At 47.3% G+C, this 19,601-nt stretch overlaps 1 protein-coding gene across 1 annotated transcript; it reads right to left on the reverse strand.

Moving 5' to 3' along the window:
* Positions 1-11,954: 11,954 nt before the first annotated feature.
* LOC125345440 (sperm motility kinase Z-like) lies at positions 11,955-17,735 on the reverse strand. The gene is made up of 3 exons (XM_048337597.1): positions 16,709-17,735; positions 12,300-12,454; positions 11,955-11,987 (listed from the first exon to the last, which is right to left on the reverse strand). Exons 1-3 carry the CDS (start codon positions 17,733-17,735, stop codon positions 11,955-11,957), a joined length of 1,215 nt encoding a protein of 404 aa, XP_048193554.1.
* Between the last annotated feature and the right edge of the window lie 1,866 nt (positions 17,736-19,601).

Genomic DNA, 19,601 nt, shown 5'->3' on the forward strand with positions numbered 1-19,601 from the left:
TGAAATCTGAGGATCACGGTTTGAAGCCAGCCTGGGCAGGAAAGTCCATGAGACTCATTGTTGTGTGTGCCAGGGGTGGGATTGAACTTGTGGTGTTTTACTCAAGACTAGGCTCTACTTCTCTCTGTCTCTTGGTGGTTAATTGAGATGAGTCTCATGGACTTTCCTGCCCAGGCTGGCTTCAAACCGCAATCCTCAGTTTTGTGGACAATGTGTAAGTGCCCTAGGCTTCTCATGGACTCTTATCTCCTAGCAACCACCAGAATGACAGAGAGGAAAAGAAGAAAAGAAACAAAGAAAGAGAGAGAAGAAAGGAAGAAAGAAAAAAAGGAAGAAGGAAAGAAAGAAAGGAAGGAAGGAAGGAAGGAAGGAATTAAGGAATTAAGGAAGGAAGGAAGGAAGGAAGGAAGGGAAACAGAGACACACGGACAAAGAGTAAAGAAGGAAAGAGAGAAATAGAAAGAGGTAAAGAAAAGAGAGAGAAATTGAGAGGCAGAAAGAGACAGGCAGAAAGAGGAAAGAGAAAGCAAAATAAAAAGAAAGTAAGAGAGAAAAATGGAACGCTTGAAAAAGAAAAAGACAAGAAAGAAATAAAGAAAGAGAGAAAGGAGAGAAAGAAAGTAGTCAGAAGTTGAGCTGTGACTCAAGTAGTAGAGCCTGCTAGACTTGTGGGGGTAAAAAAGAAACTGAGACAAAGTAGCCATGCCCTGAGTTTTGTTTTAATTAGAACAGGTCTTGGGCTTGGAATTGCTGTGTTTTGCTCATGGTTAGAACTCCACAACTTCCTGCCTCTTGATGGTTTTACTTTTTGCCATAAGATTCTCATGGACTATCCTGCCCAGGCTGGTTTCAAACCCCGGTCCTCAGATTTCTACTCTCGGTAGTGCCCTGGGCTTCCCCTGGACTGTTGTCTCCTATTAACTACCATAAAAATCCCTGAATTCCCTACTTTTGGCTAAAGAAAAACTAGAGCCTGCCAGCAATGAGGACCACAAATACAAAAATACTAAGGCTGAGTGGCTATGCACTGAGTTCAAATCCTAGAAGTTACACACACACACACACACACACACACACACACACACAGACAAACACACACAAGAAGAAAAAACAGAAGTTGAGCTGTGGCTCAAGGTGTAAAACCTGCTCTACAAAGACAGAGAACAAAGAACTTCAGGGAGAGTGGCCAGGCCTTTAGTAATAAGCCATAAAACCTGCAGGAACAACAACAAACAACAAAAAGAAGAAGAAGAAATTAACAGGAAGGCACATGAGCCAATTACAGATTTGAAAATTGAGACTCACACCTGTAATCTAAGCTGCTTATAGTGGGTGAAGTCTGAGGATCATGGTTCAAAGCCAGCCAAGGGAGGAAAGTACATGAGACTCATGTTCGTCTGTGCCAGGGGTGGGCTTGAACTTGAGGTGTTTTCCTCAAGGATACAACTCTATTACTTGATTTCTATTGGTGGTTAATTGAGATGAGTCTCATGGACTTACCGGTCCAGGCTTGCCTCCAATTCCAATCCTCAGATTTCAAGCCTCTCTGTAGTGTCCATCACTACACCTGGGACTCCTCTACCAAAAGCAAACACACACAAAAATAAACCTGGCAGAAGTTGAGCCTGAGGAGGAGAGCCTACTAGCCCTGAGAGAAACACACATACACAGACACACACACACGCACACACACACGTTAAGACTGACAAAGTGGCTATGGCCTGTGCTCAAGCCCTAGAACATCCAACAATACAATTAAAAAGGAAACAAAAGTTGATATTCTGGGCATACGGCCTAGTAGTACAGTGCTTGCCTCTTATACATGAAGCCCTGGGTTCAATTCCCCAGCATCACATATATAGAAAAAGCCAACATGGTGCTGTAGCACATGTGGAGGAGTACTCGCCTTCAGCAAAAAGAAGAAAGGGACACTATACAGGCCCTGAGTTCAAGCTCCAGGACTGGCCAAAAAAATGTTCAGCTATGGCTCAAGGTGTGAGGTCTGCTCTAAAGAGAGAGTAACAGGGAAAGACAGAGACAGGCAGAGAAAGAGAAACTTCAAGGAGAGTGGTTAGGCCCTTAGTAAAAACCATAAAACTGCACTAACAATACAAAACCTCAAGAACAAAAACTGAAAAGGAAGGCAAAGAAGAGCCAATTGAAGTTTTAAAGATAGAGACTTACATCTGTAATGTAAGCTGTTCCTTGCTGGTGAAATCTGAGGATCACGGTTTGAAGCCAGCCTGGGCAGGAAAGTCCATGAGACTCATTGTTGTGTGTGCCAGGGGTGGGATTGAACTTGTGGTGTTTTACTCAAGACTAGGCTCTACTTCTCTCTGTCTCTTGGTGGTTAATTGAGATGAGTCTCATGGACTTTCCTGCCCAGGCTGGCTTCAAACCGCAATCCTCAGTTTTGTGGACAATGTGTAAGTGCCCTAGGCTTCTCATGGACTCTTATCTCCTAGCAACCACCAGAATGACAGAGAGGAAAAGAAGAAAAGAAACAAAGAAAGAGAGAGAAGAAAGGAAGAAAGAAAAAAAGGAAGAAGGAAAGAAAGAAAGAAAGGAAGGAAGGAAGGAATTAAGGAATTAAGGAAGGAAGGAAGGAAGGAAGGAAGGGAAACAGAGACACACAGACAAAGAGTAAAGAAGGAAAGAGAGAAATAGAAAGAGGTAAAGAAAAGAGAGAGAAATTGAGAGGCAGAAAGAGACAGGCAGAAAGAGGAAAGAGAAAGCAAAATAAAAAGAAAGTAAGAGAGAAAAATGGAACGCTTGAAAAAGAAAAAGACAAGAAAGAAATAAAGAAAGAGAGAAAGGAGAGAAAGAAAGTAGTCAGAAGTTGAGCTGTGACTCAAGTAGTAGAGCCTGCTAGACTTGTGGGGGTAAAAAAGAAACTGAGACAAAGTAGCCATGCCCTGAGTTTTGTTTTAATTAGAACAGGTCTTGGGCTTGGAATTGCTGTGTTTTGCTCATGGTTAGAACTCCACAACTTCCTGCCTCTTGATGGTTTTACTTTTTGCCATAAGATTCTCATGGACTATCCTGCCCAGGCTGGTTTCAAACCCCGGTCCTCAGATTTCTACTCTCGGTAGTGCCCTGGGCTTCCCCTGGACTGTTGTCTCCTATTAACTACCATAAAAATCCCTGAATTCCCTACTTTTGGCTAAAGAAAAACTAGAGCCTGCCAGCAATGAGGAACACAAATACAAAAATACTAAGGCTGAGTGGCTATGCACTGAGTTAAAATCCTAGCACTTACACACACACACACACACACACACACACAGACAAACACACAAGAAGAAAAAACAGAATTTGAGCTGTGGCTCAAGGTGTAAATCCTGCTCTACAAAGACAGAGAACAAAGAACTTCAGGGAGAGTGGCCAGGCCTTTAGTATTAAGCCATAAAACCTGCAGGAACAACAACAAACAACACAAAGAAGAAGAAATTAACAGGAAGGCACATGAGCCAATTACAGATTTGAAAATTGAGACTCACACCTGTAATCTAAGCTGCTTATAGTGGGTGAAATCTGAGGATCATGGTTCAAAGCCAGCTAAGGGAGGAAAGTCCATGAGACTTATCTTCGTCTGTGCCAGGGGTGGGCTTGAACTTGAGGTGTTTTCCTCAAGGATACAACTCTACTACTTGATGTCTATTGGTGGTTAATTGAGATGAGTCTCATAGACTTACTGGTCCAGGCTTGCCTCCAATTCCAATCGGCAGATTTCAAGCCTCTCTGTAGTGTCCATCACTACACCTGGGACTCATCTACCAAAAGCAAACACACACAAAAATAAACCTGGCAGAAGTTGAGCCTGAGGAGGAGAGCCTACTAGCCCTGAGAGTAACACACATACACAGACACACACACACGCACACACACACGTTAAGACTGACAAAGTGGCTATGGCCTGAGTTCAAGACCTAGAACATCCAACAATACAATTAAAAAGGAAACAAAAGTTGATGTTCTGGGCATACGGCCTAGAAGTAGAGTGCTTGCCTCTTATACATGAAGCCCTGGGTTCAATTCCCCAGCATCACATATATAGAAAAAGCCAAAGTGGTGCTGTGGCACAAGTGAAGGAGTACTCGCCTTCAGCAAAAAGAAGAAAGGGACACTATTCAGCCCTGAGTTCAAGATCCAGGACTGGCCAAAAAATGTTCAGCTATGGCTCAAGGTGTGAGGTCTGCTCTAAAGAGAGAGTAACAGGGAAAGACAGAGACACACAGAGACAGACAGGCAGACAGAGAAAGAGAAACTTCAAGGAGTGTGGCTAGGCACTTAGTAAAAACCATAAAACTGCACTAACAATTAAAAACCTCAAGAACAAAAACTGTAAAGGAAGGCAAAGAAGAGCAAATTGAAGTTTTAAAGATAGAGACTTACATCTGTAATGTAAGCTGCTCCTTGCTGGTGAAATCTGAAGATCATGGTTTGAAGCCAGCCTGGGCTGGAAAGTCCTTGAGACTCATTGTTGTGTGTGCCAGGGGTGGGATTGAACTTGTGGTGATGTACTCACGACTAGGCTCTACTTCTCTGTGTCTCTTGGTGGATAATTGATGAGTCTCATGGACTTTCCTGCCCAGGCTGGCTTCAAACTGCAATTCTCAGATTTGTGGACTCTGTGTAAGTGACCTAGGCTTTTCATGGACTCTTATCTTCTATCAACCACCAGATAGAAAGAGAGAGAAGAAAGAAAGAAAGAAAGACAGAAAGAAGAAAGAAAGAAAGAAAAATGGAAGGAAGGAAGGAAAGAAGTAAGGAAGGAAGGAAGGGAAAGAGAGGCAGATGGACAAAGAGTAAAGAAGGAAAGAGAGAAATAGAAAGTGATAAAGCAAAGAGTGAGAAATAGAGAGACAGAAAGGAAGAGACAGGAAGAAAGAGGAAATAGAAAGAGAAATAAAAAGAAAGTAAGAGAGTGAAACGGAACGAATGAAAAAGAGAAAGAGAAGAAAGAAATCAAGAAAGAGAGAAAGGAGAGTAAGAAAGTAAGGCAAACAGTCAGAAGTTGAGCTGTGACTCAAGTAGTAGAGCCTGATCGACTGGTGGGGGTAAAAATGAAACTGAGACAAAGTAGCCATGCTCTGAGTTCAAGCCCCACAGCTTTCACAAAAAAAGAGAGAGAGAAAGAAAGATAGTAAGAAAGAGAGAGAGAGTAGGCAAAAAAAAAAAAAAGAAAAAACAGTCTCGTGGGCGTGGCTCATGTCTGTACCTCAAGCAAAATGCAATCCTCAGATTTTAGGACCTGTGTGTAGTGCCCTTGGCTACCCGTGGACTCTTTTCTCCTAGTAGCCACCAAGAAAAAAGAAAAAGGACTGAAGTTGATCTCTGGCTCAAGTAGGAGAGCCTGCTAGCCTTCAATTAAAAAAAGAAAGGAAAAGAAACGAATAAGCAAACACATTCCAAAAATGAAGTTTTGGCTCTAACTATACACTGTCTTTGATTTAAGCCTAGACACAAAAACAAAAAGCAACCACTCATGGACAGTGATGAGGCCCTAAGTTCAAGCCCTACAAGAAGAACCGAAAAACAAAAATAATAATAAAACATGAAACCGGTCCCACCCTCGCCACCCCATACACACAACGGCAGAAATGCCCTTGTGGGTAAACTTGGAGAGCCTGCTAGCTTTGAGGGAAATAATGAGTAAATGTAGTACCTGGGTTCACCCACCAGACCCAACCAGCACACACAGAATCACCACCACCAACAACAAAAGGCCAGAAGTTCCACTTTGGGACAAGGTGTGAACCCTGCTAACCCTGAGCAAATACAGAAAAGTATACAAAAATCGGGATAAATTGGCAGGCAGTCCCTGAGTTCCATCCTTAGAAAAAAAAAAAGTCACAAGCCGATCTTTGGCTGAAATTGTAGAGCCTGCTAGAAGAAAAACATACAACTACACCAAGAAGGAAGGAAGGAAGGAAGGAAGGAAGGAAGGAAGGAAGGAAGGAAGGAAGGAAGGAAGGAAGGGAAGGATGGAGGGAGCAGAGAATGAGGGAGGGAAGGAAAGAAGGAAGGAAGGAAGGAAGGATGGAAAGAAAGAAAGAAAGAAAGAGAGAAGGAGGGAGGGAGGGAGGGAGGCAGGGAGGGAGGAAGGAAGGATAAAGAAAAACAAGAAGCATGTTCAGGCCTGAGCATAAATAAGGAAGAAAGAACGAGTAAGAGAAAGAAGAAAGAGAGAAAGAGACACAAAGACAGACAGAAAGAGGAAAGAGAGAAATAGAAAGAGAGAGAAAGAAAAGAGAGAGAAAGTGAGAGACAGGGAAAAAGAGACAGGAAGAGAGAGTAACAAGAGAGAAATAGAAAGAGAGAAAGAAAAAGAGAAAGAAAGAAAGGCAAACAGGCAGAAGTGGAGCTGTGACTCAAGTAGTAGAGCCTGCTAGCCTTGTGGTGGGAAAAGAGAAACTAAGACAAAGTAGCCATGCTCTGAATTCAAGCCACAGAGCTTCCATAAAAGAAAGAGAAAGAGAGGGCTGGGGATATAGCCTAGTGGCAACAGTGACTGCCTTGGATACACGAGGCCCTAGGTTCGATTCCCCACCACCACATATACAGAAAACAGCCAGAGGCGGCGCTGTGGCTCAGGTGGCAGAGTGCTAGCCTTGAGCGGGAAGAAGCCAGGGACAGTGCTCAGGCCTGAGTCCAAGGCCCAGGACTGGCCAAAAAAAAAAAAAAAGAGAGAGAGAGAGAGAAAGGAAAAGGGAGGGAGGGAAAGAAAGAAAGGAAACAGAAAGAGACACAAAGAGGAAAGAGAAAGAGAAAGACAGAATGTGAGAGAGAAAGAGACAGGAAGAAAGCAGAAAGAGAATGAGAAAAATAGAAAAGACACAATCAAAGAAAGAGAAAGAAAGGAAAGAAAGAAAGAAACCAAGACAGGCAGACAGGCAGAAGTGAAGCTGTGGCTCAAGGAGTGGAGCCTGCTAGCCCTGTATTAAAAAAAATAAAAAAAAAAGTAACAAAGCATCCCAGCAATCCAATTGAAGCTGGACTTGTACATTTCTTTGAATTAAGCATAAGAACAAAAGGGAAACAAAGTCACCAGCTCTTGAAAAGTGGTGAGGTAATGATTTCAAGTCCTAGCAAAAGAACAAAAACAAAACAGTGGTTAATCTGAGGCTCAAGTTGTAGAGTCTGCTAGTTTCAAATTCCAAAACAATGCCAAAAAAAGAAGAAAGAAACTGACGGTAAGTGACTATGTTCTAACATCAGGCCAGAGGAGGAGGAGGAGGAGGAGGAAGAGGAGGAGGAGGAGGGGGGGGGGAGGAGGGGGGGGGGGGAGGAGGAGGAGGAGGAGGAGGAGGAGGAGGAGGAGGAGGAGGAGGAGGAGGAGGAGGATAAAATAGATAAATAGATGAAAAGGAAGATGATAAAAGACAGCCATTTAAACATTTTAAAATTATGGCTTAAACCTGTAATCTTACCTGCTCAAGTCGCTGAAATCTGAGGATTATGGTTCGAAGCCAGCCAGAGCAGGAAATTATATGAGACATTTTTTAGTGAGTACCTGGGGTGGGCTTGAAATTAGGGTGCTTTGCACAAGAGTAAAGCTCTACTACTTTCTGTCTTGTTGGTGCTTAGAGATAAGAATCTCATGGACTTTTCTGCCCAGGCTGGCTTTGAACCGCATTACTCAGATTTCAAGCCTGTGTGTGGCACCCTAGCTTTCCATGGAACTCTTATCTCCTATTAACCACCAAGAAAAACAAAAAGCACAGACAGAAGTTAAGCTGTGACTGAAGTAGTAGAGCCTGTTAACCTTGTGGGGGCGGGGAAGAAACTGAAACAAAGTAACCGTACCCTGAGTTCAAGCCCCAGAGCTTCCACAAATAAAATAAAAAGAGAGAGAGAAACCAAAAGAGAAAGACAGAGAGACAGAGAGAGAAAAAGACAGAGACAGAGGAAAAGGAAAGAAAGAAAAAAATAAAGAAAAACCAGCCATGCAGAAGTGGCTCAAGTCTGTAATCCAAGCTAACTCTGGAGGCTGAGATCTGAGGATCATGGTTCAAAGCCAGCCTGAGCAGGAAAGTCCATGAGACTCTTATCTCCTAGGAACCACCCGAAAATCCCAAGTGGCTCTGTGGCTCAAAGTGGTAGAGCTCTAGACTGGTGCTGAAGAGCTCAGGGACAGTGCTCAGGCCCAGAGTTCAAGCCTCACTACTGAACAATAACAAAAAAGCCCAAAACAAGAAGAAAACCCAGGGGCTGGGGATATGGCCTAGTGGCAAGAGTGCTTGCCTCCTATACATGAAGCCTTGGGTTCGATTCCCCAGCACCACATATAAAGAAAACGACCAGAAGTGGCGCCGTGGCTCAAGTGGCAGAGTGCTAACCTTGAACAAAAAGAAGCCAGGGACAGTGCTCAGGCCCTGAGTTCAAGGTCCATGATTGGCAAAAAAAAAATGTTTAGCTATGGCTCAAGGTGTGAGGTCTGCTCTAAAGAGAGAGAAACAGAGAGACATAGACAGAGAGAGAGAGAGAGAGAAACAGACAGAGAGAGAGAAACTTCAAGGAGAGTGGGCAGGCCATTAGTACCAAGCCATAAAACTGCACTAACAAGAAAAAACCTCAAGAACCAAAACTGAAAAGGAAGGCAAAGAAGAGCCAATTAAAGTTTTAAAGATAGAAACTGACATCTGTAATGTAAGCTGCTCCTTCTAGGTGAAATCTGAGGATTGCGGTTTGAAGCCAGCCTGGGCAGGAAAGTCCATGAGGCTTGTTTTTGTGTGTGCCAGGGGTGGGATTGAACTTGTGGTGTTCTACTCAAGACTAGGCTCTATTGCTCTCTGTGTATTGGTGGTTAACTGAGATGAGTCTCATGGACTTTCCTGCCCAGGCTGTCTTCAAACCACAATCCTCAGATTTTTGGACACTGTAAGTGCATTAGGATTCTCGTGGACACTTATCTCTTTTTAACCACCAGAAAGATAGAGAGAGAAAGAAAGAAAGAAAGAAAGAAAGAAAGAAAGAAAGAAAGAAAGAAAGAAAGAAAGAAAGAAAGAAAGAAAGAAAGAAAGAAAGAAAGGAGACAGAGAAAGAGAGACAGAAAGGAAAAATGGAAAGAGAGAAAAAGAAAAGAGAGAGAAAATGAGAGACAGAGAGAAAGACACAGGAAGAAAGAGGAAAGAGAAAGAGAGAAATAGAAAGCAAGAAAGAGAATGAGAATGAAAGAAAAAGAGAAAGAGAGGAAAGAACGAAAGAAAAGGAGAAAGAGAGCAAGAAAGAAAGGAAACAGGCAGACGTTAAGCTGTGATTCAAGTAGTAGAGACTGCAAAACTTGTGTGTGGAGAGGGGGGAAAGAAACTGGGACAAAGTAGCCATGCCTTGAGTTCAAGTCCCAGAGCATCCACAAAAAAAGAGAGAAAGAAAAAAAGAAAGAATAAAGAAAGAGAGAGAGAGAAAGGAAAGAAAGAAAAAGAATAAACAGTCTCTTGGGCGTGGTTCATGTCTTTACTCCTAGCAAACTGCAAACGTCAGATTTTAGGACCCTGTGTGTAGTGCCCTTGGCTACCCATGGACTCTTTTCTCCTAGTAGCCACCAAGAAAAAAGAAAAAGGACTGAAGTTGATCTCTGGCTCAAGTAGGAGAGCCTGCTAGCCTTCAATTAAAAAAAGAAAAGAAAAAGCAAACACATTCCAACAATCAAGTTTTGGCTCTAACTGAACACCTTCTTTGATTTAAGCGTAGACACAAAAACAAAAAAGCAACCACTCGGGCTGGGGATATAGCCTAGCGGCAAGAGTGCCTGCCTCGGATACACGAGGCCCAAGGTTCGATTCCCCAGCACCACATATACAGAAAATGGCCAGAAGTGGTGCTGTGGCTCAAGTGGCAGAGTGCTAGCCTTGAGCGGGAAGAAGCCAGGGACAGTGCTCAGGCCCTGAGTCCAAGGCCCAGGACTGGCCAAAAAAAAAAAAAAAAAGCAACCACTCATGGACAGTGATGAGGCCCTGAGTTCAAGCCCTACAAGAAGAACCGAAAAACAAAAATAAATAAAAATACAATACAATAAAATAAAATAAAAATAAATACAAAATAAAATAAAATAAAAACAAAAATAAAACATAAAACCCGCCCCACCCCCACCACCCCATACACACAATGGCAGAAATGCCCTTGTGGGTAAACTTGGAGAGCCTGCTAGCTTTGAGGGAAAAAATGAGGAAATGTAGCAAGTGTCTGGGTTCACCCACCAGACCCAACCAGCACACACAGAACCACCACCACCACCAACAAAAAGCCAGAAGTTCCACTGTTGCTCAAGGTGTGAATCCTGCTAATACTGAGCAAAAACAAAATAACATACAGAAATTGGGGAAAATTGGCAGGCAGTCCCTGAGTTCCATCCTTAGGATCAGCAGGATTACCACTCAAATAAATAAAATGTCACAAGCTGAGCTTTGTCGGAAATTGAAGAGCCTGCTAGAAGGAAAACACACAACTACACCAGGAAGGAAGGAAGGAAGGAAGGACTGAAGGAAGGAGAAGGAAGGAAGGAAGGAAGGAAGGAAAGAAGGAAGGAAGGATGGAAGGAAAGAAGGAATTAAGAAAAGAACGAAAGAAGGAAAGAAAGAAAGAGAGAGATAAAGAAAGAAAGGAAGATGGAAAGATGGAAGGGATGGAAAGAGGGAGGGAGGGAGGGAGGGAGGAAGGAAGGATGGAAGGAAGGAAGGAAGGAAAGAAGGAAGGAAGGAAAAAGACAAACAAGAAGTATTTTCAGGCCTGAGCATAAATAAGCTCTAGGGTTAGCAGACCCCAACTCTGTAGCAACAATAAAAAAATAATAATAATATGAATGAATAGGAAGGTAATAGAAGAGAAAAGCCCCTGAAAGATCTTAGCTATCAGAGTGATGTTTGTTCTTGCCTGAAATTCTAGATTCTCAGTAGGCTGATGGTTGTGAATCTTAATTCTCACCCTGGCCAGGTGGGAAAAACCATGAGAATTGTAAGCAATAAATCACACACATACAGGAAAGAAAAAAAGAGAGAAACAGAGAAAGCAAAAGAAAGAAAGAGAGAGAGAGGGAGAAAAGAAAAGAAAGAATCAAAGAACAAAAGAAGGGAGAAAGAAGCAGAAGGAATAAAAAAGAGAAAGGAATAACAAAAGAAAGGAAGGAAGGAAGGAAGGGTTGTTTAGTTCTCAGCCTATGTGGAGATGGAGCTCTGTGCTCTGCCCCCTGGGGCTGTGCAGCCTTGGGAGAATTGATAGGCTGGGCTCCACCTGACTTCCTTATTCCCTGAGCTCTGGGCAGAGACCCGGCCCGGGAGGGGGCTGTGGGCACCAGCAGAGGTCATCACTCAGGCGCTTGCTCGCCCGAGGGGCTGCGCCCAAGTCAACCCCATCACCAGCAGCCATCTAGGCTGCTTTGCTTCTCTTTGTGTTTTTTTTTAATTTTTATTATTTTTTTTTAGGATTTTAAAGAAGGGAGGGTTATATTATACTTATAAAATCACTTATAGAATTAATTTATACCATGTTCATTTCTAAAGGAAGGCTATAGGGAATTGTATACACACTACAAGTAAAATTAGAACTAATTAAAAAACAACTTGAAGCTTAAGCGATGAATGATTTAGCTAGGTTTAAAGTGGGACCCAACACCTCTGCACTATGCGCGTTCATCCTAAGTGTGCTAAGGATGGAGAATATGGAGCCGACAGCGTTTTCAGGCAACCACAGACAGTGGGATCGCAGTTGTTTCCTTCAGATGAATGTTCCTGTTGACTTTGCAGGACTTTCACTTCTTTTATTTTTGGGGAAGAAAATCAGTCGAGTGTTTTCAGGCAGGACAATTGGTGACCATCAGAGCAGCCTTCTATGAGGTTAACAGTGTTCAGAGCCTCCAGCTCAGGTTCCCTTGCATGCCCCTGTTGTTCCAAATCCCCTGACTGGGGTTGTGTGAGTCAATGACAGGGCATCTTGCTCTCAGTGACTTTGGTCTTTCAGTCTCTGCCATCCCTGGAAATGTTCTCTTCCTGGGGAAGCACACAGCAGCACAGTCTGCAAAGGGCAGCGACTATCCTGCCAAACACCCCCGTTCTTCCCTGCTCTCTCCTGGGTCTAGAGTCTCTGTAATCATCCTGAGGCTGCCCAGAGGGAAGGGCATTTTCCTCGGATGTGTTGTTTCTGCCCCCAAAACAACAGCAGCCAGGGGAGTTTCCTGAGCACGCTGGGGACACAACAGTGGGCAGTTGCTGTGCAGCCTCCTCTGGCTGCATTTGACATTCATTCCAGGAGAATCTGCTAGGCCCCATTCCAGGCTCCTTGCAGCCCTGACTCTTGCTAACCCTGCAGAGGCTGTTCTCATATCCAAGCCATGCAGGGAGCAGGGATTGGGATTTGGCGTTGCAGCGCTGCATCTCCCCCTGGCTCTTGGGGGTGGAGGAGCAGTGGAGGGCAGTCTCCAGGTCTTCCTGGGAGAGGACCATGGGACTGGAGCCCTCTGCAGTAAATAGAGGGGAATGGCGGGCAGGGAGGCACTTCTGCCACTCTGCTTCTCATCCCAGGCCAAGAGAAACTGATATGGCAATGGCATAGATTGAATCTGGGAAGGTAAACCCATCTCCCCGTGGTTCTTGGGGGTGGAAGAGCAGTGGAGGGCAGGCTTGGGCTCTTCATTGGAGAGGAGACTGGGACTGGAGCTCCTCTGCAAGAAGCAGAGGGGAATGGCAGGCAGGGAGGCACTTCTGCCACTCTGCTTCTCATCCCAGGCACACAGAAACTGATATGGCAATGGCACAGATTGAATTTGGGAAGGTAAACCCATCTCCCCGAGGTTCTTGGGGGTGGAGGAGCAGTGGAGGGCAGGCTCCATGTCTTCCTTGGAGAGGAGACTGGGACTAGAGCTCCTCTGCAAGAAGCAGAGGGGAATGGCAGGCAGGGAGGCACTTCTACCACTCTGCTTCTCATCCCAGGCCCACAGAAACTGATATGGCAATGGCACAGATTGAATTTGGGAAGGTAAACCCATCTCCCCGAGGTTCTTGTGGGTGGAGGAGCAGTGGAGGGCAGGTTCCAGGTCTTCTTTGGAGAGGACACTGGGACTGGAGCTCCTCTGCAAGAAGCAGAGGGGAATGGCAGGCAGGGAGGCACATCTGCCACTCTGCTTCTCATCCCAGGCCCACAGAAACTGATATGGCAATGGCACAGATTGAATTTGGGAAGGTAAACCCATCTCCCCGAGGTTCTTGAGGGTGGAGGAGCAGTGGAGGGCAGGCTCCATGTCTTCCTTGGAGAGGAGACTGGGACTGGAACTCCTCTGCAAGAAGCAGAGGGGATTGGCAGGTGGGGAGGCATTTCTGCCACTCTGCTTCTCATCCCAGGCCCACAGAAACTGAGATGGCAATGGTGAAGATTGAATCTGGCAAGGTAATCCCATCTCCCCGTAGTTTTTGGGGGTGGAGAAGCAATGGAATGCAGGCTCCAGGTCTACCTGGGAGAGGATACTGCGACTGGAGCTCCTCTGCAAGAAGCAGAGGGGATTGGCAGGTGGGGAGACAATTCTTCCACACGGATTCTCATCCCAGGCCCACAGTAACTGAGATGGCAATGGAGAAGTTTGAATCTGGCAAGATAAACCCATCTCCCCATAGTTTTTGGGGGTGGAAAAGCAATGGAGGGCAGGCTCTGGGTCTCCCTGGGAGAGGATACTGCGACTGGAGCTCCTCTGCAAGAAGCAGAGGGGCATGGCAGGTGGGGAGGCAGGTCTGCCACTCTGCTTCTCATCCCAGGCCCACAGAAACTGAGATGGCAATGGTGAAGATTGAATCTGGCAAGGTAATCCCATCTCCCCGTAGTTTTTGGGGGTGGAGAAGCAATGGAATGCAGGCTCCAGGTCTACCTGGGAGAGGATACTGCGACTGGAGCTCCTCTGCAAGAAGCAGAGGGGATTGGCAGGTGGGGAGACAATTCTTCCACACGGATTCTCATCCCAGGCCCACAGTAACTGAGATGGCAATGGAGAAGTTTGAATCTGGCAAGATAAACCCATCTCCCCATAGTTTTTGGGGGTGGAAAAGCAATGGAGGGCAGGCTCTGGGTCTCCCTGGGAGAGGATACTGCGACTGGAGCTCCTCTGCAAGAAGCAGAGGGGCATGGCAGGTGGGGAGGCAGGTCTGCCACTCTGCTTCTCATCCCAGGCCCACAGAAACTGAGATGGCAATGGTGAAGATTGAATCTGGCAAGGTAAACCCATCTCCCCGTAGTTTTTGGGGGTGTAGAAGCAATGGAGGGCAGGCTCCAGGTCTACCTGTGAGAGGATACTGGTATTGGAGCTCCTCTGCAAGAAGCAGAGGGGAATGGCAGGTGGGGAGGCAGGTCTGCCACTCTGCTTCTCATCCCAGGCCCACAGAAACTGAGATGGCAATGGTGAAGATTGAATGTGGCAAGGTAAACCCATCTCCCCGTAATTTTTGGGGGTGGAGAAACAATGGAATGCAGGCTCCAGGTCTACCTGGGAGAGGATACTGGGACCGGAGCTCCTCTGCAAGAAGCGGTGGGGAATGGCAGGTGGGGAGACAACACTTCCACACGGATTCTCATTCCAGGCCCACAGTAACTGAGATGGCAATGGAGAAGTTTGAATCTGGCAAGATAAACCCATCTCCCCATAGTTTTTGGGCTTGGAAAAGCAATGGAGGGCAGGCTCTGCATCTCCCTGGGAGAGGATACTGGGACTGGAGCTCCTCTGCAAGAAGCAGAGGGGAATGGCAGGTGGGGAGGCACTTCTGCCATTCTGCTTCTCATCCCAGGCCCACAGAAACTGAGATGGCAATGGTGAAGATTGAATCTGGCAAGGTAAACCCATCTCCCCGTAGTTTTTGGGGGTGGAAAAGTAATGGAGGGCAGGGTCCAGACCTACCTGGGAGAGGATACTGGGACCGGAGCTCCTCTGCAAGAAGCAGAGGGGAATGGCAGGCGGGGAGTCAATTCTTCCACACGGATTCTCATCCCAGGCCCACAGAAACTGAGATGGCAATGGAGAAGTTTGAATCTGGCAAGGTAAACCCATCTCCCCGTAGTTTTGAGGGGTGGAAAAGCAACGGAGGGCAGGCTCTGGGTCTCCCTGGGAGAGGATACTGGGACTGGAGCTCCTCTGTAAGAAGCAGAGGGGAACGGCAGGTGGGGAGGCACCTCTGCCACTCTGCTTCTCATCCCAGGCCCACAGAAACTGATATGGCAATGGCACAGATTGAATTTGGGAAGGTAAACCCATCTCCCCGAGGTTCTTGAGGGTGGAGGAGCAGTGGAGGGCAGGCTCCATGTCTTCCTTGGAGAGGAGACTGGGACTGGAACTCCTCTGCAAGAAGCAGAGGGGATTGGCAGGTGGGGAGGCATTTCTGCCACTCTGCTTCTCATCCCAGGCCCACAGAAACTGAGATGGCAATGGTGAAGATTGAATCTGGCAAGGTAATCCCATCTCCCCGTAGTTTTTGGGGGTGGAGAAGCAATGGAATGCAGGCTCCAGGTCTACCTGGGAGAGGATACTGCGACTGGAGCTCCTCTGCAAGAAGCAGAGGGGATTGGCAGGTGGGGAGACAATTCTTCCACACGGATTCTCATCCCAGGCCCACAGAAACTGAGATGGTAATGGAGAAGTTTGAATCTGGGAAGGTAAACCCATTTCCCCATAGTTCTTGGGGGTCGAGAAGCAGTGTAGGGCAGGCTCCAGGTCTACCTGGGAGAGGATACTGGGAATGGAGCTCCTCTGCAAGAAGCAGAGGGGAATGGCAGGTGGGGAGGCAGTTCTACCACTCTGCTTCTCATCCCAGGCCCACAGAAACTGAGATGGCAATGGTGAAGATTGAATGTGGCAAGGTAACCCATCTCCCTGTAGTTTTTGGGGGTGGAAAAGCAATGGAGGGCAGGCTCCAGGTCTACCTGGGAGAGGATACTGGGCCTGGAGCTCTCTGCAAGAAGCAGAGGGGAATGGCAGGTGGGGACGCACTTCTGCCACTCTGCTTCTCATCCCTCGCCCAGAGAAACTGAGATGGAAATGGTGAAGATTGAATCTGGGAAGGTAAACCCATCTCCACGTGGTTCTTGGGGTTGGAGGAGCAGTGGTGGGCAGGCTCCAGGTCTTCCTTGGAGAGGACCATGGGACTGGATCTCCTCTGCAGGAAGCAGAGGGGAATGGCAGGTGGGGAGGCACTTCTGCCACCCTGCTTCTCATCCCAGGCCCACAGAAACTGCGATGGCAATGGTGAAGATTGAATCTGGCAAGGTAAACCCATCTCCCCGTAGTTCTTGGGGGTGGAGGTGCAGTGGAGGGCAGGCTCCAGGTCTACCTGGGAGAGGATACTGGGAATGGAGCTCTTCTGCAGGAAGCAGAGGGGAATGGCAGGTGGAGAGGCACTTCTGCCACTCTGCTTCTCATCCCAGGCCCACAGAAACTGAGATGGCAATGGTGAAGATTGAATCTGGGAAGGCAAACCCATTTCCCCGTAGTTCTTGGGGGTGGAGGAGCAGTGGAGGGCAGGCTCCAGGTCTACCTGGGAGAGAATAGTGGGACTGGAACTCCTCTGCAAGAAGCAGTTGGGAATGGCAGGTGGGAAGGCATTTCTGCCACTCTGCTTCTCATCCCAGGCCCTCAGAAACTGAGATGGCATTGGTGAAGATTGAATCTGGGAAGGTAAACTCTCTCTTTCCTCTAGAGGGAAGGTGGAAAGGTTTGTGAAAGTTGTGTATTTTCCAGTACCCAAGTGTTCAAATTGTGCAGAGCTGACACTGTCTGACTTGAAGTCCCTTTGTAGAAGCAGGTAGGTGGCCATCACGGCATCAAATGTCCTCTGTGTTACTGACTCGTGGATCTGACGCTCGGTGTAGCCCATGTCACACATTATGTTGACAACCAGGGGGTCTAGGTGATTGGTCAGTTGCTCATCCCGATACAGGGAGCCTTCCTCAATCGGAGCCAACCATGGGTGCACCATGACTTGTTGTATATTCGGCCTGTATTCTGGATTTACAGTTAAGAACTGGGAAATGATGCTTTGTCCTTTTGCACTCAAGTGAAATGGTATCTCATACCTGCCATTCACAATTGCTTCACGTAGCTGGTTGCTATTGCTTCCTTGAAAAGGGAATTGTCCCGTCACCATAAACAAAAGTATTGTGCCCAGACACCACACATCGACCTTGAAGCCATCATACGCTTGCTTCAAGTAGATCTCGGGGGCACGGAAGACATAGGCTCCTCGGACTTCTGTGAGCAACTGCCCTGGGGCAACTCTTACACTTAACCCAAAGTCGCTGACTTTGGCATTGCCGTATTCATCCAGTAGGATGTTGTCAGGCTTTAGGTCGAGGTGCGCAATCCAGTTGAGATGGCAGTACTGCACAGCACTTAATATCTGCTGCAGAAGCTTTCTGGCTTCGTTCTCAAAAAGGCAGCGTGAATTTTGGATCCAGGTCTGTAGGTTTCCCTTGGTGGCCATTTCCATGACCAAATATGTGTGTTCCTCTCCCTGGATCACTTGGTACACCCTGATCAGGTGGGGGTGACTCAGGGACTTAACAATGTCCACCTCATTTTCTACCAGTATGGGGTAGTCTCTTGTCTGCAGTACTTTCACTGCTACCTCTTTGTCTGTGAGGTGGTGACAGGCCTTCTTCACATGCCCATAGGTGCCAGAGCCAATGGTGTGATATACATAGTATTGGCTGGTAAGGGCCTCCTCGTCTTGGGAGGAGAATGTGGTACATTCGCTGTGACTTAACTCCATATTCTTGATGGGACAGCTAGGGAAATGTGTTGGGTCGTGAATCTTAAGTAGACTTATCTGGATATATACGCCAGGTAACAAATCTTAAACTTAGCTAAATAGTAGGGTAGGTATGTAATCTTAAACTTAGATAAAGCAATGTGGTTGGGTATTAAATCTTAATTAAACTTAGCTAAATCACTTCAACAATAGCTCAGCTTAGCACAGTATAACCCCCAGAATAATGGAAATCCCCCAACCCACACCACCCCAAGCCTCCCTCCCTCCCCCCACCCCCACCCCCAAATGAAAGCTTCAACCTCGCTCAGGTTTCAGTGCAGCCTTTTGTCTGATCGCAGGAGTTCAGTCGGGATCGCTCAGCACCACAAGGGAGGAAGGAACCGCCTTCTGCAACTGCAGCCTGGCCTCGGAATGACAGGTGAGGAAATGGGCCAATCACAGGCAGGCCCGTGACAACACCGAGGGATGGACCAATCACAGGCGGTACCGGTGACATCGGCCCCCGTGGCGGTCTTGCGCCTAGGCCTCGAGCACCAGCCGCTGTCAAGGACGCGAGGGCCCGAGGACCGCCGCCAAGCACGCGAGGTGGACGCCGCGGTCACCTGCGAGGCCCGAGGTGGACGCCGCGGTCACCCGCGAGGCCCGAGGTGGACGCCGCGGTCACCCGCGTGGCACGAGATGGCTTCCGCGGTCACCCGCGTGGCGGCATCTCAGGAACCCCGAGGACTGCGGTCCAGCGTCTCCAGGTCTCCCGCGCTGCAGGCCCAGGCCCTCGGATTCCCTGTGGCAGGCGCTGCATCCTGGCCTCTCTGCGGTGGAGAGACTAACCACAGCTAAGCCACATTCCCAGCCCCCACTTCCAACCTGTCGCTGGTGAGTTGACCTAAGAGTCTCATGTACTTTCCTTCCTTTGCTTGTCTTTCCATGTGGATCCTTAGCTCTCAGCCTCCTGAGATCTCCTCAGCTAGGATAAGAAGTATTACCAAGGCCCGGGGCTCTCTTGTTTTATTTTATTTTTCAGGGGGTGGGGTAGGGGGGGTTGGGGCAGTCGTGGGGCTTGAACTCAGGGCTTGGGCTCTGTCCCTGAGCTTCTTTTTGTTCAAGGCTAGCACTCTGCCACTTGAACCACAGCGCCACTTCCAGCCTTTTCTGCTTACGTAGTGTAGATGAGTCAAACCCAAACTTTCATACATGCTCGGCACACACTACTGTAAAGCCTTTCCTTCCTTCCTTCCTTCCTTCCTTCCTTCCTTCCTTCCTTCCTTCCTTCCTTCCTTCCTTCCTTCCTTTCCCTTCCTTCCTTCCTTCCTTCTTTCCTTCCTTCCTTCCTTCCTTCCTTTCTTTTCCTTCCTTCCTTCCTTCTTTCCTTCCTTCCTTCCTTCCTTCCTTCCTTCCTTCCTTCTTTCCTTCCTTCCCTCCCTTTTCCTCCATCCTTCTTCTTTCTTCCCTTCTTTTTTTCTCCCTTCTATTTTTTCTTCCTTTCTTCCTCTCAATCTTTCTGCATTTGTGCGCACATGCGCGTGCTGGTTCTGATGCTTGAACTCAGGGCCTGGGTGCTGTCCCTGACCTCTTCAGTTTAAGGCTAGTGCTCTATTACCCTGAGTGTAAGTCGCTGGGGTTTTTCCCAGGTCAGAATTCTAGGCTGTAAACATGAGATTCTAAGACTTGAGAGTCAGTCTCCACTGTTGCTCCTGGCCTTTGCCTGTCAATCTGGACTTACAGTAGACTCATGGCTTTGGGTGTGGGCGTCCATGTGTGTGGTCTTGTGTCCCCTGCCTTATCAGGCTGGCCCAGAGGTGGTCAGTCCTTGCTTGTCCTGTGGCTGGCTGATGGGAGCAGTTTGGCCTTCCCAAGGTGCCTTTGAGG

Source organism: Perognathus longimembris, unplaced genomic scaffold (assembly GCF_023159225.1).
Source record: "Perognathus longimembris pacificus isolate PPM17 unplaced genomic scaffold, ASM2315922v1 HiC_scaffold_5663, whole genome shotgun sequence".
Taxonomy (NCBI): domain Eukaryota; kingdom Metazoa; phylum Chordata; class Mammalia; order Rodentia; family Heteromyidae; genus Perognathus; species Perognathus longimembris.

What these genes read in the sequence shown, in the direction of transcription:
- LOC125345440 (XM_048337597.1), bottom strand. Translation starts at nt 17,735, where the DNA reads ATGGAGTTAAGTCACAGCGAATGTACCACATTCTCCTCCCAAGACGAG. An exon ending in TGCACAATTTGAACACTTGG is followed by an intron (nt 12,455 to 16,708) that starts GTACTGGAAAAT and finishes TATTTACTGCAG; the next exon opens with AGGGCTCCAGTCCCATGGTC. An exon ending in ATGAGAACAGCCTCTGCAGG is followed by an intron (nt 11,988 to 12,299) that starts GTTAGCAAGAGT and finishes GTGCTTCCCCAG; the next exon opens with GAAGAGAACATTTCCAGGGA.